The following is a 22728-nucleotide window of genomic DNA, read 5'->3' as shown; positions in this document are numbered from 1 at the left end:
TAATTTTATTTAATTTTACTGACTTCAGGGGACTTCCCTGGCAGTCCAGTGGTTAAGACTCTGTGCTTCTAACTGCAGGGAGTGAGGGTTTGATCTCTAGCTGGGGAACTAGGATCCTGCATGCCATGTGGCACGGCCATAGAAGAAAAATTTTTATTGATTTCAGTAGTCATATGTGAGTAGTGGCTACTGTATTGGACAGTGAAGCTATAGAACTTACTTATTTTGAATTAAGAAAAATTATATATATTTAAGGTGTACAACATGATGTTCTGATATACACATACACAGTGAAATGACTGCTACAGTCAAGCTAATAAACACATCCACTAGTTACCATTTGTGTGTGTGTGTTGTATGAGCATCTGAGATCTACTTTCCTAGCAAATTTTCAGTATTCAGTACATTACTACTAACTATAGCCACCATGCTATACATTAGGTCCCCAGAACTAATTCATCGTAGAGCTAAAAATGTACTCTTTGACCAAGATCTCCCCACTTCTCAGCTTGCCCCCACCCATTTCTGGTAACCACTGCTCTACTTTCTGCTTCTGTGAATTTGACTTCATTCAGTGTTAATTTGACATATTAGTGAATCTGTCAAATGATTATAATGATTATAATAATGACAAATGTTAACGTGACATATAAACGGGATCATGCAGTAATTTTCTTTCTGTGTCTTTCTTATTTTACTTAGCATAATGTCCTCTAGTTTAACCCATGTTGTCACAAATGGCAGAATCTAGAATTGACCAATTTCTTATGTTTATTATGTCTATCTCCCCACCCCCAGCAGACTGTCAGCTCTTCAAAGACAGAGATTTGTGTTTCTGTTGGTACACTGATGCATCCCAAGTGCTTCTAAAAGTGACTGGTACTAGTAAGTACTCCATAAATTTTAGCTGAATGAATAAATGATACATTTCTAGAAGCAGAATTGTTTAGTCATTTTGCATTTGATAGATACTGTCCTTGTGTCTTTCATATAAGAATCCCAAAGGGGGCTTCCTAGGTGGCACAGTGGTTGAGAATCTGCCTGCCATTGCAGGGCACACGGGTTCGATCCCTGCTCCAGGAAGATCCCACATGCCGCGGAGCAACTAAACCCATGAGCCACAACTACTGAGCCTGTGCTTTAGAGCTCGTGAGCCACAACTATTGAGCCCATGTGCTGCAACTACTGAAGCCCATGCGCCTAGAGCCCGTGCTCCACAACAAGAGAAGCCACGGCAATGAGGAGCCCGCGCACCACAACAAAGAATAGCCCCCGCTCACTACAACTACAAAGAAAGCCCACGCACAGCAAAAAAGACCCAACACAGCCAATAAAATAAATAAATAAATAAATAAATAAATAAATAAATAAATAAATAAATTTCCAAAAAAAAAAAAAAAAAAAAGAATCTCAAAGGACTTCATGTGAAGAACCTTCACTGTGAACAACAGGGCTCCCTTTAGTTATCAAAAAATGGCCACTGGAGGGAGCCCCTGACAGCTGGTTCTTGGGACTGGTGACCGAAGCTGTGACCAGTCTGTAGCAAGGGGTCCTGGTGGCTCTGTGGCGAATCAGGGCACAAAGCCTGAACTTGAGACACATGACCAGGGTCCAAATTCTGACTCTGCCCCTCTAGGCAGCCTCAAGATGCTCCTTCAGGTGGACTCCCTGTGAGGTGAACAGGAAAGGACTGGTGGCCGGCCCCTACTCATCTCCATTCCCTCCTCCCAGCTGGGGGATCTCAGCTCTAGAAAATGTACTATGTCCAGCTAGGGAAAGTCTGGCTGAGCTGCTGGGGACCTCCAGCTGGATGACTCTGCCCAATGAGGCATGAAGAGCCAGGTTTAGACCTCTGGGCCAATCAGGTGATGGCGGAAATGAGCCATCTGCTCCCATGGGTCACCAGCCTCCATCCACACCCTGAGAGTATTGAAGCCACTTCTCCTACTGCCTGGCAGGCTTAGTGGCCTCTAATTTGCCCTCTTCTACTGACTGGAAAGAAGCTGTTTGGAATTAGGGCTATTAATCATGTTCCTAACTTTTCACCATTACAATAAGCAGTGCAGCACCGTCTTCTTTAAGTCTCTCTACATGCATATGTGAGAATGCCGCTACATATGTCTAGAAGTGACACTGCTCGTCTGTAGAAGTGATTACAGTGCTAGCTGGGCATAACATTTCCTGAACACTTACTCTATGACAGCACTGTGCTAAAAGATTTCTACCCATTACCTTACTCTCCACAACATCTCTTTAAGAGTGGATTCTGTTACTCATCCCCTAGAAAGAATAAGTATCTCACTGAGGCTATACAGCTGATGAAGGAAAGAGCAGACTGCTGAACCAGGATAGCCCAATGCAGGGGCCAGGGCTCTTAACTACTGTGCCAGTCATTCTCCTAGTGTGCTCCCAGAACAGCAGCAGCAGCACTAGGGAAACTTACGAGAAATCTGAATCCTCGGCCCCTACCCCAGACGGATGGAATCAGGAACTCTGGGAACAGGTCCAGTGACCTGTGGTTCAATGAGCCTGCAGGGTGATTATGACACTCTCTCAAGTTTGAGAACCACTGCTCTAAGCTCTACTTCCTCCTCAACCTCCAAACCATGGGTTAGATTCACAGAGCCCCAGGATTGTTATTTTCCTTCAGGATTTAGAATCTGGAAAGTCTAGCTGGTTTGTCATGGGTTTAGGGCACGCATATGCTCCTGTCTCCAGTAACTACAATTGCATAAGCATCTTAAAGGAAAGCCGAATTATTGGTAAGTGTGTTTTTACTTTACTAGATGTTGCCAAAATGCTCTCCAAAGTGGCTGTCAATTATATTTTGACCAGAAGTAAATAAGCACTCCTTTCTGCACATAATCACCATTGTTTTGCCTTGTCAGAAAATTTTTAGTTTTTGCTAGTCTGAGGGTGGAAATTCCTCTAAAGCTTTCATTTGTATTTCCCTGGTTAATGGTGAGGCTGAGCATTCCTTCTGATTGGTCAGCTTTGTTTGCTGGGAGGGATCACTCAGGCTGGGAGGAAAGAGGTTCTGTAGTGACCTACTGAGAGGTGGCCCACACTGATTTAGCTCAGAAACAGCTCTAAGGACTCTCATGCAGAAGCCCAGGGTACTCAGAGGCCTTGAAGCCCCACTATGAACTGGGTGGGGACCTGACCTAGCCCTTTCACCTTTGTGGCAGCCCCTAGGGGGGTCTCCAGGGACTGTGAACACTGGCCTGCCCCAGAATGGAGAAGGACTGACCCAGTACTGCATGAGTGTCTTTAGTCGAGGCAGGAAGGGAAGCCAACTCTTGTGACCCACGCAGCAAACCCATACGCTTTCCCCACAGTGAGACGCCTGCCTACAAGCCCCTTAGTACCTCAGCGTCATACTTTTCGTTGATGGCAGGCTCAGTGGTGACCAGCTTCATCCTGCTGGCAAACCGCAGTGAAGACAGCTGAAAGACAGAGCAGACAGACCTCTATATTCTTGGCCAGTTACTTGTGGGTATAGATATTTGCAAAACAGATAAAAGGAGTCCACTAGAAAACAAGCCTCCCTGCAGAGAGGAATGCTCCATGGGCCCACGGAGTGACGTCTGGGGGCTCCTGCCCAAGTCCCTCTGGGGGCACAGCCAGCGAGGGGTAATTACGGCTGGGGGCCCATGGGGCGGCCACAGAAGCAGGCACGTGGGAAACAGCCCCACTGCAGTGATGTTCCATGAGGAGCGGAGGGCGGCTCCCTGGCAGTGAGGAGCTGCCGGTGGCACATGAGGCAGGCCCTGACGTCCCAGCCTCATCCCATGCTGGGCTGACTCGGAGCGCTGAAACAGGGAAGCTGACTTGGAAGGGGGATGGGTCACCCAGAAGTAGCCTGAGGAAGGCCTGAGAGGGCTCTTCCATTGGATAGTCTTGCCTAGTGGTTAACAGCTCTGCCACCAACCTATTGACTGCACAACCTCAGACAGGTCTTGTAAAGTCGGGGAGGGCTGCCTCACACGGTCACTGGGAGACTTAGTGCTGAGGTGTGTAATGTGCTCTGGATAGAACTGGCTCACAGCAAGCCCTCAGGAAGAGGTCCCTGTTGTTATATTTGGTTGGCCAGAAAGGTCATTCAGGTTTCCCCCTAAGATATTATGTAAAAACCCTTACAAATTTTTTGGCCCACCCAATAGTTGGAGTTGCTTCTGTGTGGGGGTGAAATCGGACACTCCTGCTGTAAGCACAGCAGGAAGTGTGGCCACAACTCCCTCGTATACATACAGGGTCACTGCATAAAGCAACATGAATCATGACAGGAACAGTTTTGACATTTTAAAACATTTGGAGAAGAGAATCATGAGCTTCCATACCCTTAATATGCCTTTGTCCCAACCCAATACTCTTCCAGAAGTTCCTTAGGGCTCCTGTGGGTTCAGTCCTGGGCAGACATCCCGGGTGGTTTGGGCACAAGCCTCTGGGGACAGCAGGTACCAGGAGAGCTGCTTCCTGTGTGACCATCTCAGGGGTGGGGATAAGGGGAGAGAGGGTCTTCCATGGTCTTGGAGGACGTATTTCCTAACCAAGCAGCCAGAGGGCCCAACATTCATATGACTCCTCTCAGGGTTCGTTTATGCTTTGTTATACTATGAGACCACTAGGTGCCTAAAGCCTTCCTCTGGGGATGCTGCCTGCACGTCAGCTGGAACTCCCCTCTCTGGCCTCCCAAGTTCCAAGGCACTGGGTGTGTGGCAGGAGAACTCCCCCTGGAAGCTGGGATGGTCCCTAATGCATCAACCTGGGAGGTCCTGCAGGAGTGCCTTGCCCTGCAGTGTCCTTGGAAATGAACTGTTTCATCTAGTGGATTCTCCAGATGACTGAAGCCTGCCCTAAACATCCACATTTGAGCAAAATGTCTAGGGAAAGATTTCCAAACCTCTCTTATTTATTATGATGGGCAAGGAGGAGAGGCGGGGAGCCCTAGTATGGGTGCCCAGCTATGTGGACTCACCTGTGTCACTGGCTCAGCTTATAGTTCTCCCTCTGGTTCTCATAAGCTTGTCGCCTCCCCAGGTCATCTGCTTCCTGCTGCTGGGTTAGTCTCCCTGAGTCACAACTATGGCCACAGCCCTCTCCTACTAAAACCCTGTGACAACCCCAGCCACCTGCAGGAAAACAGCCAAGGCCTAGCATGCCTGCCAGGGCCCATCCAACCCCTGCACCTTCTTCTTCTCCTTCTCCTTGCTGAGCTCCCCACTGTAGTGGCCAGATATTTCTGGCATGGGCCAGAAAACGCAGTCCTTGCCCCACAAAGCTGGCTCTTGGCCTTCTCTCCTCACATAGGCCCCCACACTGAGCTTGCCGCCTGCCTTGCCTCTTCCTTGACAGAGCTTGTGTACCTTGGTACTTGGTATTTGGATCCTGGCTGGGCCCCGTTTAGCAACTTTGGCTCAGACTCATCCCCTGGATCCCTCCGCTCTCGACCATGTCTGTGGCTACTGTGTCAGATTACCCAGTGCTGGCATGCGTGAGGAGGGATTCCAACCCGGTCGTACTGGCTCTCTTCACATACCGTCTCTTCTAACTGGGCGGCTTCTCCATAGACGTTTGTCACGAGGACCATATTGCAATTTCCCCCTGCAGAAAGCAAGACACAGAGGGCCATGAACCATGTGGGTTTTCTGCCAAGACATTCCTTTGAGGCTGGTGGTGGGGTGGGTTTGGTGGGGAGGTGCAGGGAGAGGCGTCTGTTATGGTCTGAACATTTGTGTCCTCTCACAATTCATAAGTAGGAGTCCTAACCCCTGCATGGTATTTGGAGGTGGGGCCTACGGGAAGTAATTAAGTTTAGATGAGGTCACGAGGGTGGAGCCCCATGATGGGATTAGTGCCCTTGTACAAAAAGAAAGAGAGACCAGAACTCTGTCTCTTTCTGATCTCTCTCTTTCTCTCTCTCTCTTCACCATATAAAGACACAACAAGACAGTGGCCATCTACAGGGAAGGAAAAGAATTTTCACCAGGAACCATTCCTGCCAAACCTTAATCTGAGACTTTCAGCCTCCAGGACCGTGAGAAACAGATGTCTGTTGTTTAAGCCACCCAGTCCATAGTATTTTGTTCTAGCAGCCTGAGCTGACTGAGACAGGGTCAGAGAGGATGCACGCAAGCATGCATGAGGCTGGGAGGCAAGGGGAAGGAGAGAAGAGGGAGAAGCTGCCAAATGTACCTAAAAGAGGATCTGGGGAAAAAGCAGAGAAGAGATGGCCTGGGGTGGGGCAGAGGCCTATGGGCCAGGGCTTTGCTTATGGGGGGGGTGGGTGGCACTCAATTAATAATCACACACCAACCACTGTGCCATCAGGCTCAATGTGAAAGCCTGGGAACACGAGGATGACGAGACATAGCCCCTGCTCCTCAGTCAGGAGGCTGTAGAGAAGGGAAGACATCACAGGAGAAGCCCTCCACCTGGATCTTCAAGGTGGTGAAGGATTCTGCCAGCTGGTTCAGGGATGAGGGGAAATGAGAAGGTATTCCCTGTGGAGGCAAAAGCTTAAGCAAAGGTTCTGAGGTGTGAACAGAATGGCATGTTGTGGGGGACACTAGAGGGCACTCTGCTTGATTCCGCCTTTCCAGGTGTCTGAGGTTGCTGTGAAAAGGCTACAGGTAAGTCCATGCCACCAGGAGGGAGTGATTCCATTATCACCAGTAGCAGACATGCCAGGCCTGTCCCGCCTCCCAGTGTACCAACCATACCCTCACCTAATGAATCCTTCAGGGCATGGGTGAGCTTGCACTGCCGGAAGGGGATGTGCTCTCGCTTCTGGTCCCCGAGGGCAATGATGGCCTGCTCCAGGAATGACAGCGACTTGTTGATGTAGGTGGCTTCCTTCAGGACTCGACCCTCAGACTACAAACCAAAGGTCAGTTCCTCGTCAGACCAAGTGGAGATCTGTGGCCAGGCCAGAGCCTCCTTCCCAGAACCAGGGTCTTCTCTCCCTGTCATGGGATTGTATTCCACCTTGGGCTAATATGAACACTCACAGGAACCCTCGTGCAAATGTTCATCTGGATGAATGCTCATGTGAATATCAATACTTACGTGAAAATTCCTATGAATACTCCCTTAAGAGTCACACTATTAATACACATAGGAATATCTGTGCAGATACTTGAGCAAATAATCCTGGGAATATACAAACACTCATTCATTACACAAATGCAAACATTCATACGAACGCACACAGGAATGCTCATCTAAAGGCTCCTGTGAATACTTATGCTAATACAATACATGAATATTTATGTGAGATGAAAAATTCATGCAAATATTCACTGTGTGAACACTCACACTCACACACAGAGAAATGCTAATACAAGCATGGAGCGCTGACGGAGCACTGACTGAGCGCCAGGCACTTTGCTAAGAATTTAGGAGCCTTCATCTCATTTAATGTTTACAAAAACCCTCCCAGGTAGGAACTGCCTCTCTGGTGCAGCTGTTTCACCTCTGCTAGTTCTGTCCCTCCAGCTCCACTGTGCCTAGCTCAGGATGGCGCTCACGAATGCCCAATGAAGGATGGCCCTTGTGCATAGGCACTAAGCCAGAAACAGGGCCGTGGTTTGTTGAGGAAGAACTTCCCCCACTTACCCCAGACTTCCCCAGCCTCTCCGAGCCTGCTAGATCCACCAAGTTAATTTTGGAAGTGATGTACTTTTCATCTGATAAGGTCCGCGAATGGGCCTATGAGACACCCAGAGATTAGACTGTCACAGGGGGAAGCTTCTTACCGAGCAGGCCCCATGGGAATCGACCACCCCTCTCAGGCTATTCAAAAAGTTTGCACTTACCTCCACATAGATGGTGAAAATGCAGTGTGACCTGGATGAGTTCTTGTTCATCGCGTGGGAAGCTATAATCCTGTTGGTCTCTCCCTAAAGAAGAGGGAAAACATAGACAATGTTTTGAACTATTAAAATAACAAGGCATTTGGGTCATTTTTCAAGTATACAGAAGTGATCTTTATATCACTGCAATCAGCCAGGCCTTCTAGGGAAATCTCATTTATAAACTAGTAGACTAGAAGACAAATTGGAGTCCAGACCTATATTTTCACTCACTGCTAGAAGGTGTATGAATCTGTATAGTAGCTTTCTGAAAAGCAAAGTGGCAATAAGAATTAAGAGCCTTAAAAATGTTCATGAATGTTGAATCATAACCTACATATCCAACAATTAGGGAATGATCTATCTGCACAATGGAATGTTATGCAGCCAGAAGAATGCTGACAAATAGTTTTTAATAACAGAAAAGTGCAGAATCCAAAATCATGGCAAACTGACTTCAACAGCACAATAAAAGGACTATGCACCACAACAAGGATGGTTTCACATACACAAATCAACCAATGTAATATACCTCATTACCAAAATGAAAGTCAAAATCACATGACAGTACAATCCAAGGAATGCAAAAGCATTCACAGAAGAAAGAATGAACAGCTGGTGCTACCACAGTGTTAATAATGACCACTTCTGGGTTGCAGTTGATGCTGAGTTTTTTAAATACACAGGCTTGTGCTCTCAAATATTTTTACAGTGGACATGTATTACTTTTAAAAGCTAGGAAAAATCAATAATTTGTATCTGTAAAAGGACAGCAGGCCCTTGCCTCTAATTCACAGGATTAGGCACTATGACCAGAATACACATAAAAGGAGATGTGGTGGAAATGGCTGCTCTTAGAGACAGAGATCCTTGCAGGAGGGACCCCTGTCTCCTTAAAGGTCCCTGAGAGGTGCTATGAACAAGCCCCAAATCAATGATGCCACATTCCCGTGGGGAGAGTGGAGACCCCAAAGAGGAGGAGAGGCCCTGGGCTGTGGAGGAGGCCCGGATGGCCCCCTGACTATATTCCCATGGCCTCTCACTGTCTACCTGTCTGACAAACTCAATGACAATCCACCAAGAGTATAAGGGATCACTTCATCTTTATCCTTCACCCCCTCTTTCTGAAGTGCCCTCTTTGCTTGTCTTTCTGGCTTCTAATTAAGCAACCTCTGAAGGCCAAAGAAGTATCCTCTCCTCCATGAAGAGTCCTTTGCTGACTATCCTTATGCTGGCCACATCCATCCAGGTGTCTTCACTCCTGGAGCACAGTCCACACTGTGCCCTGGTTGTCATGGGTTTCTTCCTCGCCCTTCTCCACCCCACTGTGAGCCTCTTTAGGCCTCGCATTTATCCTTCCACCATTATCGCCCAGCAAGGATGTGGCCCTTGAGGAACTACTGCTGCAAACAAAGTGCCTGGTTCAATTCCAAACACAAGTGCTGGAGCAGTGCCAATCATGCTTCTGGACAGCATCTATTGAGCACTTACTGTGTGCAAGGCCCTGTAGTCAAAGCTCAAAATGCCTGATCCCATCTGGTGCAGCTGCTATGGGAAACAGTATGGAGGCCCTTCAAAAATTTTAAAATAGAACTACCAGGGACTTCCCTGGTGGTCCAGTGGTTAAGAATCCACCTTCCAATGCAGGGGATGCGGGTTCGATCCCTGGTCAGGGAACTAAGATCCTACATGCTTGTGGGCCAACTATGCCCACATACCACAACTAGAGAGCCTGCATGCTACATCGAAAGATTCTTCATGCTGCAACTAAGACCTGATGCAGCCCAAAATAAAAATAAATAGATAAATATTAACAACAACAACAACAAAGAACTACCACATGATCCAGCAATTCCACTTCAGGATATTTATAAAATAAACCCGTCACGGGGATGTAATGTACAGCATGGTGACTATTAATAATACTGTATTGCATATTTGAAAGTTGCCAAGAGAGTAGATCTTAGAAGTTCTCATCACATGGAAAAAATGTATAACTATGTATGATGACAGATGTTAACTAGACTTATTATGGTAATCATTTTGCAATACATACAAATATTGAATTATTATGTTGTATACCTGAAACTAATGTAAAGTTATAAGTCAATTACACCTCAATTTAAAAAAATACCTGATCCCATCTGATTCTCATAACAGTGTTTTGAGATAGGTTTAAAAACAGTGTCTCCACTTTTATATGAGCAAACTGGGGCTTGGAGAGATGAATGATTTGCTCAACATTAGGGCTTCACAGCTTGAAAGAGACCTGAATTTGAGCCCAAGCCCCCAATTCCAAATCCTACACCTTTGACACTGTATCATAGCCCAAAACATGAAGGGGGCCGTCCAGGAATACAATGGACTAAGTATTCAGAAACCTTCCTACTGCAAAACACCTAAAGATGATAGACAGAATATTTAAAAATTCCTTTTGAATGCATGGCTGAGACTGCAAATACCTGGCCAGTACCCAGGGGACAGATACAAAGCAGGAGCAGGAATCCAGGAACTGCAAGCTAGAACCCTTGCTCTTATTGCCCTGAGGGCACCTGCAGACTGAGTGCTGTGTGGTAGCCCTTGCTAAATTTCTTGGTGGTTCTCTGAAATGAAATTGGATGTTATAAAGATAGAGAATATCTCCTTTTTCTCCCAAAGCCTTTTGCTTTTCACATTCTAAGGGCGGTAGACCTGGAGCCACTTGTATCTGCCCTCAACTCCCTCCATTCCCATCCCCCCACCCAAGCTATATGTTCTAATTCAAAGGGTGATAGAACCTTTCTTTCTTCTTCAGAGCCAAAAGCTTAACCTTCCCCTCCTTTCCTACGAGAGGATTTACTTACATTTCAAAATAAAAGCACATGCTCTCTCTCATTCTCCCTTTCTGTCTCTACCTACACCCCACCCCACCCTGCAATCTCTCTCTGTTCTCACAGAGGGGAAGAGAAGTAAATGTAGCAGCTCCTATATAAGCTCTGAGATTCATAACTTTGGAATTCCTCTCCAATAGTACAAACACCCACTTCCCTCTGTAAACACGTGACATCTGCCCTCACTGTGTTGCTCTGTAGAGAACTGGGGTATAGGAAACTGCTATAAGATAACTACAGCCACTATTACCAGTGAGGCTGAGTAATAAAGGTCTGATTTCTGATTCAGAGGACTGGTGTTTCTGTGTGTGTGTGTGTGTGTGTGTGTGTGTACATATATTTGTGGAAGGGAGTCGTTACAGTTTTGGACTCAGTATTATATAATCCAATCATGCAGATGAAGTCAGAAAAAACTTTGGATCTACCAAAAGGAAGTGTCGGCTAATCCATGTCCCTGAAGTCTATGCCTTCTGGCAAAGGGGAAAGAGAGGAAAATCTACTGCAGAAAGTGGAGAACGAGGAAACTATTTCAGCACTGACATTATCTCTGGATAGAAGAGGTAAAATATATATATATATGTACTCCAAGAATTTACAATCACAACCTCAACCAAACACAAGACTGGGGCACAAGTATACACTATCCATAATTTCTGACAACTGAAACATCTGATTTAAAGAGACCTTGGATTGGTAATGTTCCCTAGGCTTCTGAAAGAAAAAAAATATTCTCTAAAGTAATATATTCTCAACCCAAGCCTCAAAGAAGACCCACTGATAAAGGGCCAAGGGAGTAGAGCTTACAATCAAATCACAAAACATACTTGTTATAAGGTCACATTTTATTTTGACTCATAGGACGTCTGGAAGAAATGTAGAGGAGGTCCTCTGAACCCTCTACTCAGCCTCTCCCTAGGGTTAACACCTTGTAAAACAGTAGTACAATATCAAACCCAAGAAATTGACATTGGTATAATCAACAGAACTTATTCAGGTTTCACCAGTTATACAACTTATTTGTGTATGTATGTCTGTATGTGTGTATATTAACTAAATACGCAAGTTTTATTTCTAGGATAAATGAGAGAGAGAGAAAATGTAAATATGAATGAATATATAACTTCCAAACTAGTGAAGGGGGAAACAAGTATAATAAAAAACATCCTGGCAGGTCTATGGTCTCTCCCTAGAGCTTTGCCTTTGGGGGCAGCTGCTGCGGCCCTGTCTGCCCCATGCAGCAGCGACATGGAGGAATTCAACTCTGAAGACTTCTCCACCTCGGAGGAGGACGAGGACTACGTGCCATTGAGTGGAGAGTATAGTGAAGATGATGTAAATGAATTAGTGAAGGAAGATGAAGTGGATGGTGAAGCGCAGACACAGAAAACCAAAGGGAAAAAAAGAAAGGCTCAGAGCATTCTGGCCAGGAAGAGAAAACAAGGTGGCCTCTCATTAGAAGAAGAGGACGAAGAGGATGCCAACGAGGAATCTGAAGGAATTAGTAGTGGGGAGGAAGATGCCGCTGCAGAGCAGGAAAAAGGCATTGAGTCAGAGGACGCAAGGAAAAAGAAGGAAGATGAACTATGGGCCAGCTTCCTCAATGATATAGAACCCAAATCAAAAGTGCCTCCGAGTACACAAGTTAAAAGAGGAAGAGGAGACTGAAGAGACAAGTTCAAATAAATTGTTGGTCAAAGCAGAAGACCTAGAGAAACTTAAAGAAAAAGAAAAAGTTAAAATCACCAAGATATTTGATTTTGCCAGTGAAGAAGTCAGGGTGACTAAGGAAGTGGATGTTACATCTAAAGAAGCCAAATCCTTCTTCAAGCAAAATGAGGAAGAAAAACCCCAGGCTAATGTCCCTTCAGCCCTGCCGTCACTTCCTGCTGGGTCAGGGTTAAAGAGATCAAGTGGCATGAGTAGCATTTGGGGGAAAATTGGAGCCAAGAAGCAGAAGATGAGCAGCCTAGAGAAGTCCAAGTTGGACTGGGAGAGCTTCAAGGAGGAAGAGGGCATTGGCGAAGAACTAGCCATCCACAATCTAGGGAAGGAGGGGTACATTGAACAGAAAGCTTTTCTAGATCGAGTGGATCACAGGCAGTTTGAAATCTAGTGAGATCTCAGGCTGAGCAAAATGAAACCCTGATATGATGAGGAACCTACAGCAGCTTAATCCTGTTTACAACGTGAGCTTTTTGTGCGTCTATGAAATGTTTCCTGTGTTTCTCATTGACTGTTTCCCAGCAAGCTCTTTTTTTCTACATTGAATTTCTGTCTTTGTATCTTGATCTCACGTGATTTCATTCATCTGACTTTTAATAGTTTGTCCTTTAAAAAATAAAAATAAAAAAGTACAAAAAAAATAAAATAAAAAACATCCAATTAAAAAGAAGGCAAAACAGGAAAGAAAAATAAATAGGACAAAGAACAATCAAATGACAGATTTAAACCCCAGTATTTCACTAATTATACTAAGTGCAAATATAATGAGATGCTTCAGTTAAAGGAGAAAGACTGTCAGAGTAGGTTTTTAAAAATCCTCTTATATGCTCTTTACACAAAAAGCCAAAACAAGAAATTTATTACACATCCAACTAACCTAAAATTAAGAATTTTTGTTCACCCAATTTCTGTTCATCATCAAGAGAAAAAAAACCCCACAGGAAATAGAAAACATTTGTAATACACACGACTGAAAAAAGAACTAGTTTTCAGAATACATAAAGAACTTATACAAACAAGTAAAAGAGAAAAAAGACATCTGTAAAGAAAATAAACAAAAGACATGAACAGGGAAATCCAAATGGTTAATAAACACGTAATGAGGTCCTTAATCTCACTGGTTATCAGGGAAATAAAAACCAGTGAGTGGGACCACAGTGGGAAATACTACACACCAGCCAGATTGGTCAAAATTTTAGGGTCAGAATAATGGGAATTCAGATAACCTGTTGTGGGAGTATACCATTATGGAAAATAGTTGGTATTGTTTAAGAAAGCTTAAGATACATACACTCTATGACTCAGCAATTACAGTTCTTTGCTCTACCTAGAGAAATTCATGCTTATGTGCACCAGATATACATACAAAAGCATTCCTAGTTCTAGTTCCTAGTAGCATTGCGTGAAATACCCCCAAACTAGGAAAACCCAACTGTCCATCAGAATTAGAAAAGATAACTAAGTTGTAGTATATTCACACTATGTAATATGATGAAAGTGAAAAATATACAACAACATCAGATGAATTGCACATAAAAAGTAGGTAAAAGGTAAAAGAGATAAGACATAACTCACCCTACATGATTCCTTTTATATAAATTTCCAAAACTAACGTAGGTGGTGTGCCACAGGTGGTAGATCAAGGAAATGATTACCATACGAGTCAGGAGAGTAAATAAATACTTATTCATGACAAAAAAAACCTCTTCACAAACTTGGACCTTCTTTAACTTTAAGCCACCAAAAACCTATGGCAAGCATCATTCTTCTCAGTGAAATGTTAGGAGCAACAATAAGATGAGAATGCCTCATTGCTGCCACCTGGGAGGCTCTTTCTTCTGTGTGCATGCAAGGGATTCAGGTTTAAATCACCCCTGAGGACACCTAAATGACTTTTTAAAAGAAAAGTTTTATTTGACATTTTATATATATATAAAACATTTTTTATATATATAAAAGGGATCTTAGTTCCCCAACCAGGGATTGAATCTGTGCCCCCTCCATTGGGAGCGTGGAGTCTTAACCACTGGACTGCCAGGGAAGTCCCCAACATATATTTTAAATACCATAAGATTCACTGTTTTAAGTATACAATTCAATAATTTTTAAAATCAGTAAAATTACAGGGTTGTGCAACCAACACCACAATTCTATTTTTAAAATGTTGCATCACTCCAAAAAGTTCTATCAGACCCATATGCAGTCACTTCCTGCCCCCTCTCCCAGGCAGCTGCTAATTGGCTTTCTGTCTCTATAGATGTGGTTATCTGGACATGTAAAGTGAATGGAATCGTACAACAGGTGACCTTTTTTATTTCTTTTACTTAGCATTTTTTTGAGATTCATCCATGTTGTAGCATGTATCAGTGCTTCATTTCTTTTTATTGCTAAACAGTTTTCCATTGTGTGGATGTACCACATTTTGTTTATCCATTCTTCAGCTGATAAATATTTTGGTTATTTCCAGTCTTTGGCTATTATGAATATCTTGTTACAAATATCTGTGTATGACTCTTTGTATCCACATTTCATTTCTCTTGGGTAGGTTTCTAGGAGTAGAATTGCTAGGTCCTATGATAAAATTAATGTTTAAATTTTTAGGAAACTGCCAAAATGGCTGTACCATTTTACATTTCACCAGCAATACACGAGAGTTTTAATCTACATGATTTTTAAAAGAATGATATATCGTGGGGAATTTTTTTACTGATTTGTAAGAGCTTTTATATACCAAGGACATTAATTCTTATTTTTTTCTATACCACAGTTGCCCAAGATTTAATGTTAACTGAAAAAAAAGGACAATTTCAACTAAGTAAAGAAAAAATTTCACGAGAAAAAAGACTGGAAGGAAATAAGCCAAAATATGTTATTGTTGCCATATCTAGAAAACAGATGAGTGAATTCTTTTTTTGCTGCTATATTTTTCCATTACTATCTGAACTTGCTAAATAAGCATATATTAATTTTCATCCCGGTTATCAAAGTAAGTAAAAAACTAAGAAGGAGAGAGGAGAAGAAAAAAAAGGAAAGAAGGGAAGGAGGAAAGGTAAGGAGGAAGCAACCCGCAGACTTGATCATCTTACCTCAAAAAGGAGGCTGAATGCATCCTCCTCCTGACTTGTGAGGTGGACCGACAGGCCCTTAATGAAGACCCCTTGAGGATTTTCCACGATGGTCATGGGTGTGACCGAGGGTCCAACGTAAGGCAGAGTGGACAGGAGATCAAACAGACTCTCGTTATAGATTTCCAGGTAGGAAACACGCACAGTGATGGCCTGTGTGGGGCGTTCTTCAATCATCTTAAAAACCTGGATGGGAGATTAAACAGCAGTCAACAAGAGCAGAACTCCAGCGACCAGCCAGTGTTAGGCAAGTTCTTACCTCAGGAGGGAACCCTTGCCCTAGAAGAGCCTACAGTCTAGGTAGTGTGACGGCCACCATCAATCAGTTAGTGGTAGCAGGCCATAAGGTGGTACGCATTGTCATCTTGTAGTTTTTTTGAGGTCTGACTTACAAATTGGCTAACACATGTACAGTCTCAAGAAGTAGAGGCCTGATGAATGGAAGGGACTCTGGGGTGAAGAGCTCTTGTTTTGTGGGGTTTCACCACGTTAGCTTCTTTCACACCCGTTATTTAATTCTACTCTCATAACACCACTGAGACTGAAGCAGGGCAGGGGCCATACGCATCTATGGTGGCTCAGCTAGTAAGGGAAGAAGCCAAGCCAGAACTCAGCCTTCTCGACTCCTAATACCCTCCCCAGCGCTTATCAGCAGGTGACTTTGGGCTTGTCTTTTCTCCTCTCTGGACCTTAACTTTCTTATCTGTTAAGTGGGCAGTTGGGCTGGGTGATCCCTGAAGTCTCCCCTTGCTCTAACAGGCTAGATCTTTGCTATTGATTTGCTAGACACTAGTAACAGGTGGCCGCTGAGCGCCTGAAATGTGGCTTTAGCAAATGAGGAACTGAATTTTAACTTTTATTTAATTTTAACTAAAAAACTAATACTAAATTCAGTTATCGGGAAAACGTTTAAGTACACTTGGAACAACTTGGGTTTATAAATCTACCCTTTCAACTGTAAATTTCATGAAATCTAAATACAGAACAACTATTTCTGATGAATATTTAGTGTCTAAATTGAAATGGGGACTTCCCTGGCGGTCCAGTGATTACGACTCTGTGCTTCCAATGCAGGGGGCGGGGGTTCAATCCCTGGTCAGGGAACTATGATCCCACATGCTGTGTGGTGCGGCCAAAAAAAAAAAAGAAAAAGAAATGGGCTGTAAGTGTGAAATAGATACCAGATTTCAAAGACTTAGTACAAGGAAAAAGAATGTAAACTATCTAAATAATTTTCATATTGATTACATGTGGAAATGATATTTTGGCTATACTGAGTTAAATAAAATATATTATTACATATTATTTAAAATTAATTTCACTTGTTTTACTTTTTAAAATGTGGCTACTGGAAAACCCAAAATTGTATATGTGGCTTACATTATATTTCTATTGGACAGCACTAGGCTAAACTGTTTTTTCTTTTTTAGATTTTTTTTTTTGGATGTGGACCATTTTTAAAGCCTTTATTGAATTTGTTACAATATTGCTTCCATTTTATGTTTTGGTTTTTTGGCCACGAGACATGTGGGATCTTAGCTCCTCAACCAGGGATCACATCTGCACCCTCTGCATTGGAAGCCAAAGTCCTAACCACTGGACCTCCAGGAAAGTCCCTGGGCTAGACTGTTAAAGTCTAAGATACTGAGATACTGAAGCTTTGACAGTGGGATGTTAAGGATATTGCTTCAAAAAATTATAGCATGGATCATTATACACTAGGGGGACATCTACACTTCTTACAGGACAGGGCTGTAAAACCTCAAGATGCTTTTAGGGAACAGTCTTTTGCCTCCCTCCTTCAAAAAGAGGGTCATCACAGAACACAGGCTAGCAGACACCAAAGGAAGGCCCTTCTGTCCTGTCTTCAGTCATACTTCCCAGACCCCTAAGGCTGACTCTGTCCTGAAAGCTCATGTCGTGCCCTGCTTCTTATCTTTGTTCTTTCTGGGGCTCTGGTGGTGGAAGAATCCAGAGCAGGCCAGTAAGGAAGCTCTGCAAGGGTTCATATCTCCCTCATTAAAACCAGGAAGGAATAGGATTAGGACCTCCAAATCCTCAATTACAGGGTCATAGACCATCAGAGCAGCAAGAAGCCAGTCAGCACATCCAACTCCCTCTTTCACAAATGAAGAAACAGGCCTAGCGTGGGCATAGGTCAGAGTCTGGAACATGAACTCCTGGTTTACACACACACACACACACACCCCCCACCATGTGTAACCTGTCTCCCCTACAGGCTGCAACTCCTTTGAGGCCTGGACTCCACTGTCTCCAGGAGCTGGTCTGGGATGGGCAGCATCTATGGTAGAGAGAGGGGACCCTGGGTGGCAGCCCACCCACGGGCCCACTCTCTACCTGCTGTAGGGCACGAGGGAGGATCCCCCGGTGCTTGTAATTCTCAGTTGCCCCCGTCATGGTGTATGTCTTGCCAGCTCCTGTCTGCCCATAACACATGATGGTACCTGCAAACATTTCAAAACATGTCTTGGTGACATCCAGGAAAACAGCTCCAAGGATAGCTCTCCCATCCCCCAGGCTGCCCAGTGCCAGCCAGAACCCTGGTGTGAAGGTGGCCATCAGGAGCAGCCAAGGACATCAGGAATTCCTGCCATGGAGGGTGGGTGGGCAAGGAAACAAGGATATAAATGGTCAAAACACAGACAGCTACTCTGAATCTGTGGACCACGTAGTGCTCTACTGCTTCCTCTCTGATCCTCTCGGATCCAGAGCGGATTTGATCCTAGGGCTTCTGAGGATAGCAGGGAATTCCAGGGAACAGAGGAACCAGGAATTTTCCCAGGAAGATGAGGGAGATAAGAACATTGAACTCACCCCTTCTTTAGCAAGATCATGAACAGCCAGGCTCCCAGGCCTTGGCCTCCCTATGGGGCTGCCCAGGCAGGAGGAAAGAAGGGCTTTCAAAATCCCCAGGAAGAGATGGCAGTGGGAAGGGCATCTTCTGTTAGTGGTAAAAATTCTTTGCAGACTGCAAGTTCCCACTGGACTTAAAGGCTGCTAGTTGGTCCCAGGCCACTTTCAGAAAAGGAACACCATGACCAAGTCCTGATCTGTCCCACTGCCTGCTCTGGGAACTTTCACTTGCCCCTCTCTCGTGCTTTAGGTGTACCATCACCAGGCTCTGGGACACAAACCAGTGCCCTTGAGCTCCGGTTCCCATCTGCTCTTCCTCCTGGCTTGGGCAGCCTGAGCCAGACCCAACTCAAAGGCTGCTTCTGGGCATTTACACAGCAGATCTACCTGGGCAATGCTGGCCTGTGGAAATCAGTGTTGGCCTTTGCCACGTGAATGCTCTAGTTCATGGGACTGGTAGGTTTTACTCAAGGGGCCTCAATTCAGCATCTGAGCTTAAGTCAGAAGCAGTGTCTATTAATCCTGCAGAAATGTGCAGGAAGGAGTCCTGAGCCAGCTGGGACTCAGAGCCCATTTGTGGCTCCACTTTACTAACAGCCCACGACTCTTAGCTTCCCTGGGCCTTAGCTTCTCTGCCTCTACTTCCTCAGGACCAATGAGGACCACACCTGTGTATCACACATAGGATACATTACAACGTTTAGACATCTACACTCAATGGACTTTTAAACAGAAGACCTAAGTCTTGCAAACAGGGAACATTCTAGTCTTAACCACTGGACTGCCAGGGAAGTCCCTCTATGTATTTTTAAATCTTTTTAAGAGTTTAAAACAATCTTAGACTGAACAAGTTTGTAAAAATTTCCCAATAAATTTTAATTTGTTAAGAAAGCTTTTTTGTTAAGCTTTTAAGAAAATCAAACTGTACTCAAGTTTTTAGTGATATATGTAAATAATGCCATACTAGAATAGACCAGATTGATTGTGCTGGGAGAATGAATGGAAATAGCTTGCAGCAGGTAGCCAAGATAAAAATGTTTTGACTCCATCAAATTTATCATAAAGACATTATGTTCAAAACTAATGTTCAAGGGATTTGAAACGGGTTATTAGTTGAATCCCCATGACCTATAGGGGTCATTTAATGAAGGTAGGATCCCAGGACCATGGATCAAACCATGCCCACAGCATCACCAAGCAAATAAGTTTTTCACCATAAGAACATAGAGACAGACAAAGAAGCAAACAAAAGTTAGTAAGTGAAGTTGTATTTTATTTTATTCACCATAAAATACTTGTACCTCTTCCTGGGTGGGTGGGGGTTCCATGGGTTCTTATGTAAAACAACAGTTAATTAACTAAATTACCATTATAGCCATTGAGGGCTTGAGAAACCACATCCTTTGCGACTGTCTCATAAACCAAGTCCTGGGAGGCATCATGGAGAACTCCATCCAGCTTAAATGACCAGTCTGTCTGCTGGTTATTGACAACTCCTCTCCGAGTATCTTTTTTTAAGTGAATATCAATGGTCTAGGAAGAGAGAGAGATACTTGTTAAGAAACTGGTATAAAAAGTCACTGGTAGCCAAGGTCTGACCTGGAGGAAACAAAGGAGGTGAACTTTAGGAAGAACAGGGACTTGTACATATTCTGGATGACCTTTGGGATGGGGGAAGAAAGCTCCTGCAGTGAGGCCACACACCTTCAAGGTGGAAGGATCAGGAGACTGGAGCACTTGCTGGTTTTAGCGCATCTCACCCTGGTGTAGTCTGTCTTGGTTCTCCCATCTATGATGTAGGGTCAAGCATATTTATCGCATCCTCATTAATCAGGTTTTAGATAAATTCAATAAGCACAGGGAGGCCTTGAATTAGGCCAGAGAGAACAGTGGTCTTGGTGATGGAGGCCTGGGCTTGAGCCCCATCTCCCTGGTGACTGGTGGTGAGGCCTCCCTCAGCACTATGGTGAGCGCCTACTCCCACACACATACTATGGGCCCATGTGAGCAATGATGAAATGATAGCCACAGGAAAGGCTCTGGACTGCTCAGACACAGTTACTCACTGGTTTTAAATTGAGGGTGCCTACTTACTTGTAATCAACAGATTTTTAGATGAAAAGATTTCTAAAAATCTTTTTTCATTTTTACATTCCCTCCATAGGAAGCCACTGTGGCGGCAGCTAATTTAGGAACGTATGGGCTTAGGTCAATGGTAGATTCCAATCTTCAAAATGGGGACTTCTGATGTAAACAGACTCTCATTGGAATCTTATACTGGCTGCCTTCATCCAGAAGCCAAGACACGGCCACACGCAGAAAAACTAAGATCAACAGAGAGAGGTTTGGTCTATTCATACATTAAATGCTCTGTGCTTCGCTGGTCACTGAATCCATGTCTAGCAGGGTGCACTTCACAGGGCTGCATGTGAGTTTCTTTCTGACTGCTAGGACCTTTGAAGCTTGAGAAGCTGACCTTTGAATTCCATCCTTAAACAATGTCTCCAATGTTGCCCATAGTAGATCCACAAATGTGTGCTGAATGAAAACTTCCCATACTCTTGAGGTGTCCTAAGCCTGTCACAGGCTTCAGAAAAGTTCTCAGGACAGTGGTGGGGACATGGGGGATGCATAGATCTTTCCAGTTCTCTCCATAAGAGTTTCTCCCTCCCTTTGGTAAGTTTACTTACTTTGTTGTCATCTCCATATTTGATCATTTCATGAGCAAAGTCATCAGTGGGTTTGACACGGACAAACGCATGAACTTTTTTCCTAGTATCCATTCTGGCTAAAAAGAAGAAAACAGCAAAACTTTCAGTAGTCATCCTCCAACAACCATTAGAAGTGAGGTGTCATTCATCAAGAAGATCAGAAAACATGATGTGTGGTGCATGTTTTCCTGACAGCTAGTCTTCCTTTTTGCCCCCTAGAATTTCAGTGCTTTGCCCACAGGACGCTGCTCAACAAGTCTGTGTACTTCCTGTTTTATAGGGTGCCTCACCACTCTCCACCAACAACCCCTTAAGAGACTGAAATACAGAGCAAAAAGAAAGTTCCCTTTAGTGGCCTAATTTTAGATGTGGTTCCTAGAGATGTTCTGTATCCCAGAGTCCACCTATACTTTGCCTTATTCATTATATTTTCGTCTAAAATACTGACTATGAAATGCATTAGAACTAATTTTCTTTTGCAATTAATATACCTCACTTCAGATGTAGCACCTCCTCCTCTATCTTTGTTAGTCTAACTTAGATCAGAAAAGGATTTCCTGTTAGTATATTTAATCTAGCCCATAGTCAAATATTCTTTCTTCTCTGCCACTCCATTGAGAGAAAAATCTCAGTCTCCTACCTCCTCTGCCTCTCCTAAAACCTAACTATGTATATTCTCATCATTTTCTTTCAGGCAGGCACACATATGTATTCTTTTATTTATACTATCATAAATAATTACCATGTATAATAAAATGTTAAAATAAACATTGAATGTAGCTTCATCAAATAGGATGAAAGCTTACAGATATACGTGACAGGGAGGGAGATTTAGGTAAATAAACTTATTATTATGTAGACTTTTCCTATGATGGAAAAGACTTTCTCAAAGTAAGGACCATAAACACCATAAACAGTCAAGCAAGATGCCAACTAGCAGAGATGCTACAAAAGGGATTGTTGTATTGCAGGGAGAGTTAATTGATCTCTAATATCCTGTCCAACTAAAGTACTTCATAAACATTTTAAAAAATTGAATTGTACAACTCTCCTAATGATAACTAAGAAATCTCACATTTTACTGGATATTAGTCTTATTGGTCAAATCACACGAGGCTCTCTCCTGAGAGCGCCTGTGTAAACATATTTAATACTATTACATAGTAAATTCTGGTTCTAACATTGATATAGAGTGAAGAAGCAAAGAGGGTTATTAAATAGAAGTAATAATTGCACTGATTTTTATTGCTTTAAGGGGAACTTAAAACTTAATCAGCTCTTTAGGTGCCTTTTATACACTGATGACAAAGGATTAAGCACTGAGAGAAAAATGTAGAATACTCTAAGGACAAAAATTCTAAATCTATCTGTAATTATCATCAATTGTGTTAAATCTAGTTAAGTAATATTAGAAAACAAGACAAAGTTCTATGAAAATATACCAAATAACTGAATTGTTCAAAACTATTGGGCAAATTAACAATATAATTCTAAATTATTTCTAGATGAAACATTTCTAATTTTACAAATTTTTCTAAGCTCAATCTAATATTTTTTTCCTTCTTTTTCCTTT

General features: G+C 43.4%; 1 protein-coding gene and 1 pseudogene across 9 annotated transcripts in view; one reads left to right on the top strand and one right to left on the bottom strand.

Moving 5' to 3' along the window:
- The window catches only part of KIF9 (kinesin family member 9), a 59275-nt gene that overhangs the window by 33371 nt on the left and 3176 nt on the right, over positions 1 to 22728 (bottom strand). For 6 of the 9 annotated variants that reach the window (XM_057705361.1, XM_057705352.1, XM_057705355.1 and 3 more), the window contains 9 exons: positions 21135 to 21232; positions 19812 to 19977; positions 17929 to 18035; positions 15532 to 15756; positions 7818 to 7901; positions 7618 to 7710; positions 6729 to 6876; positions 5540 to 5604; positions 3369 to 3446 (listed from right to left, as the gene is read on the bottom strand). In XM_057705361.1, the coding sequence (XP_057561344.1) occupies positions 3369 to 3446; positions 5540 to 5604; positions 6729 to 6876; positions 7618 to 7710; positions 7818 to 7901; positions 15532 to 15756; positions 17929 to 18035; positions 19812 to 19977; positions 21135 to 21232 (1064 nt within the window). Of the gene's footprint in view, positions 1 to 3368; positions 3447 to 5539; positions 5605 to 6728; positions 6877 to 7617; positions 7711 to 7817; positions 7902 to 15531; positions 15757 to 17928; positions 18036 to 19704; positions 19978 to 21134; positions 21233 to 22728 lie in introns of those variants that run through there. The other 3 variants (XM_057705358.1, XM_057705357.1, XM_057705360.1) reach the window with 2 other exon arrangements.
- Positions 11969 to 12869, top strand: LOC130834720 (craniofacial development protein 1-like; annotated as a pseudogene).

Source organism: Hippopotamus amphibius, chromosome 13 (genome assembly GCF_030028045.1).
Source record: "Hippopotamus amphibius kiboko isolate mHipAmp2 chromosome 13, mHipAmp2.hap2, whole genome shotgun sequence".
NCBI classification, from domain to species: domain Eukaryota; kingdom Metazoa; phylum Chordata; class Mammalia; order Artiodactyla; family Hippopotamidae; genus Hippopotamus; species Hippopotamus amphibius.
The sequence above is the reverse complement of the archived record's forward strand: the minus strand, read 5'-3'. Positions and strand labels throughout refer to the sequence as shown.